Raw genomic sequence first — 10541 nt, forward strand, 5'->3', positions numbered from 1 at the left:
TTTAATCTTGCTGAGCTCTGAGGTGTTTGTTTGTTTGTGTGTTTGTTTGTTTGTTTTCTCTATGTTGTGTTATTGTAATGCATTATTGAGGACAGACCTCACTGTCTTTATCTTCGTCGTCATCCTGCCATCTCTTCTTTCTCCTCTTCCTCGCCTCCTCCTCCTCCTCCTCCTCCTCTTTTGGGCCTCTTCCTCTCTAATGAGGGTGTTGTGTAATAAAGTAGGTCAGATCCAGGAGCCTTCAGAGTGTCTTCAGAATGCTGCTCTGAGTCCAGTATCAGGATTTTAGCCTCCTGGATTTAACATGACCTGGATGAATGAGAGTCTTCAGACAAAGTAGGTCAGAGCTTCTTCACTCAGTCGCAGCGTTTCCATGGTAACGGCGCCTTTATGTAATCGAAAGTTTCGCTGTTCACTTGATGAAACTTTCAGTCACGGAATGTTCCAGAGTCTTGATCAGTGAATGATCTTTGATAAGCTGAAGCATTGATTATTGATCAGCTCCCAGCAGTGTTAAACATCTGTGACGATGGTCTGATGATGGCCTGTGTGTGTGTGTGTGTGTGTGTTACCGAGTCAGTGTCTCCAATCACAGCCTGTGCACAAGGACAGTTAACGAGGCATTCACAGCTCGTTAAATAATTAATATCACCTCATCACTATTCCATCTGCTCAGCAGTGGAGGGACAGGAGGAGGAGGAGGAGGAGGAAAAGGGAGGAGCAGGAGGAGGACATGTATTGCAGACAAACTTCCTTGTGTCATTAACAAGAAGGAGGAAGAGGTTCAGTTGTCTGAACGATGCATTCAGGGTCACTTCAGTTCATCAGAATTTATTCTCCAGCTGCTGTTATCACAGACCGCGAACTAATCACAGGCCGTGAACCACAGTCATGCAGGAACTCAGTTTCCCATGATGCTCTAGTCGCCTCACATGCGCTCCTTCAGGGAGAACAGCAGGTAGAGGATTACATGTCTGTGACCTGCCAGCTGTTGGCTACCTTACATCAGACAATGCTCACACACACACATGAACACACACAATCACACACACACACGAACACACATGAACACACACACAGGGTTATGAATAAATACTATTCTAAAACATTGGCTCCAATATCTGAGTAATCTGATTGGGTAAGCTGGGAATTGAAATAGGCCAATCACAGAGCAGCTCAGAGGTCAGCCCCACCTCTTTGTCTTCCTGGTTCGTTGCCATGGCATCATAGATGACGTGTCCCCATTTCATTTCCTCACATACACACAAATGTGTGTATAAATTCAAAAGAACAGCAGCACAGCTGTCTGCTCATATGAACAGAATGTGTGTGTGTGTGTGTGTGTGTGTGTGTGTATTCACTTAAAACTCTGACCTCATACACTAGCTAAATTCAAAGCTAAGCTAAAGAGAAGCATTCTGTGTTTCCTTTCAGTACCTGCGCCTCCTGCTGACCTTCTGGAGGAAGTCGTCATTATCCGTCTCTGCTCTGTCATGGCCCAGTGCATCATGGGATCCCCAGTCCTCTCTGCGCTCTTTCTGTCACTGGTGACATCATCAGTGTGTGCTGGAGTGGGCGTGGCCAGCCAAGGTAATACTGACCACTTCTATAAGAGCAGAAGATGCATGATGATTAGCACATGCTTGTTTACCACATGGTGTGTGTGTGTTCTGTAGGTGGTTCTGTGCTGTGTCCTCTGCAGTGTGTGTGTGAGACGCGGCCCTGGTACACCCCACAGTCTGTGTATCACCAGGCGAGGACAGTCGACTGCAATGAGCTCCACCTGCAGAGGGTACCAGCCAACATCTCTGCCGACACACAGGTAGCACTCTGACCTCATGCTGAAATCACGCTGACCTCACTCTGACATCATGCTGACATGGCGCTGACCTCACGCTGACATCGTGCTGAAATCACGCTGATATCATGCTGACATGGCGCTGACCTCACGCTGACATGGCGCTGACCTCACGCTGACATCATGCTGACCTCACGCTGACATCACGCTGACATCATGCTGACCTCGCTCTGACATCACGCTGTATGTTGTAAACTCATCTTTGTTGTTTGTGTGTTGTAGGTGCTGCTGCTGCAGAGTAACAACATCTCCTCCATCACCACAGAACTGCAGAGTCTGACCAACCTGACAGAACTCGACCTGTCACAGAACCACTTCACACAGGTAACACACCTGCTCCGGCCCACACACACTCGTCACATGACTACGGGTCACATGACAGCTGCTGGAAAATAGTGCTGCAGGGAAAACAAGCTCCTCTCTGTCCAGGTGAGCTCGATGGGTCTGTCCTCTCTGGGCCGCCTGGTGACTCTGTACCTGGAGGAGAACCACATCGAGGAGCTGGAGGACTTCAGTCTGAGGAACCTGTCTAGCCTGGAGGAGCTCTACATCAACCACAACCACATCTCCTCCATCGGACCCAAAGCCTTCGCCGGCCTCACCAACCTGTTGCGGTAACAGCCTCTTCTGCTTCTTCTTCTCCATCATCTCATTCACTTTATACAGATCCACATTAGGGATCCATAGACCTCTTGACTGAATCATATAGGGTTAATTAACGATCTTGGAAAAACTGCTCTGAGTTAGAAGAATTATGTCCTCCACAGGGACTATCAGAGCCACTTCAAGGACACAAAGTACAAGTAGAACCACTAAAAATGTCCCCCAGCACCACACAAACCACCTCAAGACCATTGACACCATTAACAGTGACCACAGACACCGCTTCAGGCCAAGAACACACATGACTCCATTCAAACTCTCCCCCTTTGGCCATCTAGGCTCCACCTCAATTCCAACCATCTGGTGGCCATCGACAGTCGCTGGTTCAAGTCCCTGCCATCCCTGGAGATCCTGATGATTGGGGAGAACCCCATCCTGGGTCTGGAGGAGAAGAACTTCCTGCCTCTGTCCCGCCTCCACAGCCTGGTCCTGGCTGGAATGGGACTGGCCTCCGTCCCCTCTGCAGCCTTCCTTGGTCTTGACTACCTGGAGAGCCTCTCCTTCTATGATAACCGACTCAGGTGTGTCTGGTTAACCTCCCTGTTTCCTGCTTCTTGATAAACCTCTCTGACTGAGACTCTGGTGTCCTGGCAGGTCTGTTCCCCGGGATGCTCTGAGTGTGCTCCCTAACCTGAAGTTCCTGGACCTTAACAGCAACCCTATCAGTCGAGTCCAGCAGGGAGATTTCCAAAACCTTCAGCATCTGGAGGAGCTCAGGTCAGTTCCTGTCCCTAGAGGACAGTGTTTGTATGGTCTCTGTCTCTGCCTGTAGAGGACAGTGTTTGTGTGGTCTCTGTCTCTGCCTGTTGTGTCTCTGACTCTGGTTTGTCCTTCAGTTTGAGCAACATGGAGGACCTACTGATGGTGGAGCGAGCAGCCTTCCAGAACCTTCCAGAAATTGCCAAACTGGAGCTCTGCAACAACCCTCGTCTGTCCTACGTGGACCCGCAGGCCTTCAGGTGTCTGAGCGTCTCTGAGACATGTCTATGTTCATTCCCTGATGTCTTTTCTTGTTTTAACCTCATGCCTCCTCCTCCCTCAGTGACCTGTCCTCCCTCCGGACACTCCTCCTTTATAATAACCAGCTCAGCCTCCTCTCTGGAGACCTCCTCTCGTCCCTCCCCTCTCTGGAGGAGGTGTCCCTCCACTCAAATCCCCTGCGCTGCGACTGTCTCTCTTCTTGGGGGCCACACCTCGGCAACCAATCACACCTCAAACTGCTGGAATCCTCCATCACGCTCTGCTCGTCCCCGCCTCACCTGATTGGCCGGGAGCTGCAGGAGGTGGTGGTGATTGGATGGGGTGGGGGCGGGGCTAACAGCTGCCTGCCTCACATCTCTCCTCACGCCTTCCCACCATCCATGAATGTCAGTGCAGGGCAGCCAATCACGCTGGAGTGCTGGGCGGACGCTGACCCCGCCCCCCAGTTCTACTGGGTGACGCCAAACGGAGACAAGGTGGGCGGAGTCACATGAGTGTCTGCAGAACTCAGACTGAATGTTAGAATTAAAACTATGTCTGTTCCTCTCAGGTGAGCTCCGAGGCAGTGGCTGCTCCAATCATGGAGGAGGGGCGTGTCTTAAGCGGGAGGAAGAGGAAGCACCGCGTGCTGGAGCCCGGCGCCTTGGTGATCGAACACGCTGAGCCGTCAGACACAGGTGGGTGCGAGCAGCAGGTTAGTCACATGACAGCTGTGTTGGTTTCACTGACCGTGTCGTCTCTCAGGCGTGTACACCTGTGTGGCTTGGAACATGGAGGGAGCCGACACCAAGAGCGTCTCTGTGTTTGTGGACTCTCGGGCCTCGGGGGAGTCGACGGGCGAGGAGGGCGATGGACAGCAGGGGCCCGGGAGCTCATTCAGTGCTGCGGTCTCTCTGGTGGTGCTCGCCAAGGTGCTATGTCATCACTATGCTGACGTTACATGGCGGGCTGTAAAAATGCGGTCCTCTAACTACTTCCTGTTTCCTGTGCAGGTGGTCAACGCCCAGTCGGTGGTGTTGGAGTGGAAGTTGTATCCCAGCAGAGGAGCTCTGTCTGTGGGACAGAACCAGCAGGACTCGCTCCAATGGACCAGTGCCACCGTGCACATCGACAACCCTCAAATCAGCTACACCGCCAAGGTGACCACTTCCTGCCTTTGTCTCTCTGTCTCTGTGTCCCTCTCTGTCTCTCGGTCTCTCTCTGTCTTTTTGTCTCTCTGACTCTTTGTCTCTCTGTGTCCCTCTCTGTCTCTTTGTCTCTCTGTCTGTCTTTGTCTCTCTGTCTCTGTGTCCCCCTCTGTCTTTTTGTCTCTCTGTCTGTGTCTCTCTGACTCTTTGTGTCCCTCACTGTCTCTGTCTGTCTCTGTTTCTTTGTCTCTCTGTGTCCCTCTCTGTCTCTGTCCCTCTGTCTCTGTCTTTTTGTCTCTTTGTCTGTGTCTCTCTGTCTCTTGTGTCCCTCTGTCGCTGTTTCTTTGTCTCTCTGTGTCCCTCTCTCTCTGTCTCTCTCTGTCTTTTTGTCTCTCTGACACTTTGTCTCTCTGTGTCCCTCGCTGTCTCTGTCTCTGTCTGTCTCTCTGACTCTTTGTCTGTCACTGTCTCTCTGTCTCTCTTTGTCTCTGTGGAGACTGGCTGACTCTTTGTCTTGCTGCCCCCCTTAGGTTCCTGTGGACATTCAGGAGTACAACCTGACTCACCTCCTTCCTGCCACCGAGTACCAAGTCTGCCTCACTGTCTCCTCCTCTCCTCCCTCCCTACCCTCACCTTCCTCCTCTCCTAGCTCCTCACCCTCCTCTATCTCCTCCTCCTCTTATACCCCCCTCCCCTCTTCTCCTGTCCACACCTCCTGTCTGAATGTCACCACTAAGGAGGCGGGCTTCTCGGTGGAGCTGGTGGCGTCTCGGCGCAGCAGCGTGGCGTTGGCGGCGGTCATGGGCTCCATGTTCGCCCTGTCCATCATGGTGCTGCTGGTGGTCTACATGGGCCGCCGCGTGCAGCAGCACAAGTCCTGCGGCCACTCGCTGAAGAAGTACATGCAGCACGCCACGTCCATCCCGCTGAACGAGCTGTACCCGCCGCTCATCACGCTGTGGGAGAGCGAGACCGAGAAGGACAAAGACGACAAGGAGGAGGAGGAGCAGGGAGGAGGAGGGAGGGAGGAGGAGGCAGGAGGGAGTCAGATAGACACCACCAAGACTTACATGTGGTAGTCTGAGGAGGAGGTCATGTGACTCAATCAGGAGACTGGCTCATGTTTCAGCCCACCAATCACAACCTTCGTCTTCATCATTATTCCAGCATCACATCCACTCTTCAGACCCTTCAGTCCTCCAGGGTTGCCGTAGCAGCAGACCTTCCTGTCTCCTTCTCCCAGAGCCAAAAACCAGCCTCAGCCCGACTTCCTGTCGCCTCCTCCATCTTTATTTACACACCAAACGATGGCGGCATTTTTTGTTTGTTTAAGTCCTTAAGCTGTAAATCTGTGTCCAACACACACAAGTCCACTCAGGGCTGATGCCTCACGGCGTGGGGCGGTGTGGGAGGAGCTAAGAGTTCTGAGGGGTCTTAGCTGGACTCTGACAGAAGAGGACTTCTGGTATGTCTGTGGTGCTGACTGTGGGGTGTGGCCTGTTCTCATGTCGGTGAAGCACACTGACAGTCTGCACTGTTCAAATCCGATTATTGTAATTTATCCATGTGATGGACACGCGTCACTGTAAACGTCTTCACGGCAGGTCCCACCTTCATCTGCCTCACGTTGGACTCATCAGTCACACGGCTGTTGTTTGTGTTGACACGTTTCGGCTGCACTTGGACACATCATTGTCATTGGCCTCACCTCCTCCTTGCAGAGTCCATGATGCCGAGACAGCTGGTGGTCATAAACCCCGCCTCCTCCATGTTAGTGGGTGGAGCACAGACCCACCAACAGCTGAAGGTGCTCCTCAGATACATCCTCACATGTTCATGGATGGTCACACTGCTCCGGGTCCACATGTTGGTCTGTGGTTCGTTATTTCTGGCTAAAAAGGAGGACGTAAGGTTGGAGTCAGCAGCTGATGGAGCGAGCTGCTGGCATGGACCAGGGCGGATGTTTGGGTGGAACAGTGACCTCTGCTGCACAGACTGTTCCAACATGTTCTTCCTGGCAGCACCATAAGTGAGATGTTTTGGCCCGCTTGTGTACAGCGGGTGTCCTCCTGTCCAGGCCTTCTGTGGTGGAGCCGCCTGGTGTCTGGGACCTCCGATCCTCCGCCGCTGACTCCCGGCATCCTTTCACTGTAAAAACACTCACACACCACGAGCTGCTGCATGAACGTGCACTCACATGTTTAGTCTGAAGGACAACCTGTAAACACACACACACAGCTGTCACCAAAGACCTCCACAGGGTTCACAGCTCATTCTGCAATCAGGGACAGACGTTTGAATCAGAATGATGCTTCACAGTTTGCAGCATTTGATTTTTACGATCAGCCAGAAGTCGACGCGCTGAAGTGAGGAGACACACGTGACGACTTGTTCCCACAAACCTCTTTAGTCTTTATGTCTGAGTTAAACCCTCCAGAAACAAAGAGTCCACTCCAACAAGACTCGGTAAAAACACAAAGTCCTGCCCTCCTCAGCACCCAGCAGGAAGCCATGATGGAGTCACATGACCAACATTCAGAGAGTCTCTGTCTGACCTCAGCGGGGGCGGTGAGAGGGCGGCATGTTGAGCTCTACACACATTTAACTATTTGTCAACCAAAACTTCAAAAGAAGCCGAGCAGATCTCACAGAACACACTGACACACAATCACACACTGACACACACTCACACACAGACACAAACACATACAGACACACTCACACACAGACACACACTCACACACAGACTCACACACGTACACACACTGACAGACACACACAGACACACACACACACAGACACACTGTACGCTGTCACTGCTTTATTCTGACTTGCTTTAGGTCAAGCTGATGTTGCATGTGTAAAATCACTGCAGAGCATGGAGGGCAACATGTAGAAAGAAAACATTCAATCAATTCAAAGGGAATTAGAAGTTAGGTACTTTTTCACTTAACTTCATATTTTTGAATCATTTATTTCCCTTCTCTGTAGATGTTTTATGTTCCTTTCAGTTATTGCATGTTTCTCAGTTTCCCCTCTGACTCTGTGATGACGTTAACTTTGCGAAGTTTATCTTTCGAACATTTGTGAGTTTATTTCTCATAACTTTGCACTTTCACCTTGAAAATCTCCACGACTACATACTGTGGTGCTGATGTGATGTCAGGGTGAGCGGCGCCCCCTGGTGTCGATGCCAGTGACCTACAAGCAGAGAGTGTCAGTGAGTGAAGTCACAGTATTATGCAGGGTATTTTGTATAAAGTGTATCACTCTATATTTGAAAATGTCTTATACTATTGTTATTATTATTGACACTGAGCACCAACTGTAGCTAAAGAAGTGTGTGTGTGTGTGTGTGAGGATGATATAAACACTTTGTCACTCCACAGCCTGCAGTTTGTTTCCTTCTTCACACTGAGCTGTGATTGGCTGGTTTATGACCCATGACAGCTGATTGTTTTTTCTCTCAGATTCACTGAATGTCTGAAGCTGCTCAGAAAGATTCATCATCACACTGTGGCTCATGATGATGTCACAGACATCTGAAACTAACAGGAAGTAAACTGCAATTCCCCAATAGGCCACCCGAGGCTCTCTCAGGGACTGAGTCCAGTTGCCGGGTGGACAACCTTCCTGCTGACAATTGGTCGGGTAGGGGAGGAGAAGAAGAGGGAGACAGGACAGAGAGGAGGAAGGAGAAAGAGGAGAAGAAGAGGGAGACAGGACAGAGAGGATGAAGGAGAGAGAGGAGGAGACAAAACTATGAAAAATACAGCAATCAATTTATGACACGAATCACTATGAACCAGACTAATGAGAGGTCAGAGGGGGATTTGAGGGGACAGGAACTGCTCAGAGCCAGTGAAGAGAAGCTAGAACAGGAGGCACACAAGGGAACAACAAAATAAAGCAGGACGTAACAAATCAAACCATAAAAATACGACACCAAAACAAGCAAAAGAACTTAGGACTCAGCAGAAACAAGGATCATGGCAACTAAACAAGGGGAATTTAGTCACCACAGGAGGGGACGGAGCGCCGTGACCATGACTGAAGCTCAGCTGTGTGTAGACAGGTTCTGCTGCCCCCTGCTGGTGAACTGTGAAGCCCACAATGTTCTCAGAACATGAGAAACACTGCGGATGTGAAGTGTGAGTGCCACTCATGAGTGGAGGTGAGGGAGTGTTTCCATCAGCACAGACAGACATCTGAAGCCTGCAGTGAGAGGCGGGGTCCAGCCTGGGTAGGGCTGTCCATCACAGGGTGACACACAGACAAACACCATCCACAGCTACAGGCCGTCGGAGCCACCGGTTAACCTAACAACTCCACCGGGAACCTTCTTGCTGCAAGGCGACGGTGCAAACCACTGCACCACGTGCTGCATGTGAGAGGAACCTTTACCGGGTCAGGTGACCTGGACGCTGTGCTGGTTCCAGCAGAGCCTGTTTCAGCTCTGCTCCTCTGTTTATCTCTTCACCCAGCTGTGACCTGGGACCCAATGCTGCTGAACATCTGGATCAGCTGAGGCAGGCTTTAATGACAGTCTCTGTGACTCTGTGTCACCACCGGGAGGCGCTGCAGCTCTGCACATCAGCTGTGTTAGTATTTAGAACTATTAGACTGAAACTCAGCTGTCAACCCAGCAGACCGTAAAAGAAATGATCATGTTTTCAGCTGATGCACTAAAATACACCGTGACATCATAACTTCTAATTTAAAGGTAGGGGAGGAGATTTTGAAAACGGAGTTCACCCCGAAGCCACGCCTCCCAACCAGTCTGTGACTTCGGCCATGATGCACGTACCTCTCTGCTGCGCGCAGAGCAGGAAGAGAGTGACAACCAGCCAACTATACGCGCAGGGGCGCCTCACAGGATTGGCCGATGTTTTTAATGTTTTATAGCTTCCACAGATGATTCATATTCTTCGTTTTAATGAGAAACTGCCGAACTAATCGGTTGCTATCGGACTGTAAAGAGAAGTTACACTAATTTAACAAAAAGTGCATAAGAGTGAAATCTCCTACCTTTAAAACTAAAATCAGCCAACAGTTTAAACATCTAACAGTAACTACACACACACAGTAACAGTTAACATCTAGCTGATGATGATGATGATGAGTTAATGAGAAGCACTGCAGGAAGAGAGGCAGAAACCTGACCATGTTTTTATCTGAAACAAATGAGTGAAAGCAGAGAAAGAGGTAAATCCTCTCTGCCCCGAGGATTATGAAGGGCTTAATACAGACGCTTAGTGACACACACACACACACACACACACACACATATACAAACACACACATACACACAGAAACACTCACTCACACACTCTTATCTAATAGAGACACCGTTTTCTGTCCATCCACAGTCCTGTCCATAACTATGTGGACACCACCCTGTTCAGACAGGAAACTGTCATCTCTGACATCACAGGAACAGGAAGTGTGTTTGTGTGAGCTCAGCTTCATCAGTGAGTCAGGAGGATGGAAGTGAAAAAAATGGAATGGTGGGGGAACAGGAGGACTGGAAGGAAGGAAGAAAGGAAGGAAGGAAGGAAGAAAGAAAGAAAGAAAGAGGAAGGAAGGAAAGTTCAGCTCTTGGCTTAGGCACACAGTTGGACACGTAATAAAGAGACATGCTTAAAATATACCTGGATAAATATAAAAGAAGGAAGGAAGAAGGAAGGAGGTGAAAAAGATGGAATGGTGGGTGAGCAGGAGCAGAAGCAGGAAGAGTGGAAGGAAATCAGAGGGCGGTGCAGATCATCCAGAGGTGAAGCATCTGGAGAGGTTTGGTTGTTGACTTTGTGTCAAAATGAAACAGTAAGACCACAGATTACTGTGTGTGTGTGTCTGTGTGTGTGTGTCTGTGTGAAGTGAAGGTCGTCTTCTTTAATTTACCTTCAAGTGTC

The 10541-nt window shown here is 50.1% G+C and overlaps 1 protein-coding gene across 1 annotated transcript; it reads left to right on the plus strand.

Moving 5' to 3' along the window:
* The first annotated feature begins 1463 nt into the window (after positions 1–1463).
* Positions 1464–5858, plus strand: LOC114438360 (leucine-rich repeat neuronal protein 1). Its single transcript, XM_028409640.1, has 12 exons — positions 1464–1590; positions 1677–1822; positions 2081–2182; positions 2288–2472; positions 2800–3042; positions 3116–3238; positions 3358–3480; positions 3564–3978; positions 4053–4179; positions 4247–4413; positions 4495–4641; positions 5160–5858. The coding sequence occupies exons 1-12, from the start codon at positions 1494–1496 to the stop codon at positions 5706–5708; spliced, it is 2424 nt and encodes an 807-aa protein (XP_028265441.1). The 5' UTR covers positions 1464–1493; the 3' UTR covers positions 5709–5858.
* Positions 5859–10541: the final 4683 nt, after the last annotated feature.

This window comes from Parambassis ranga, chromosome 7 (genome assembly GCF_900634625.1).
Source record: "Parambassis ranga chromosome 7, fParRan2.1, whole genome shotgun sequence".
Classification (NCBI taxonomy): Eukaryota; Metazoa; Chordata; class Actinopteri; family Ambassidae; genus Parambassis; species Parambassis ranga.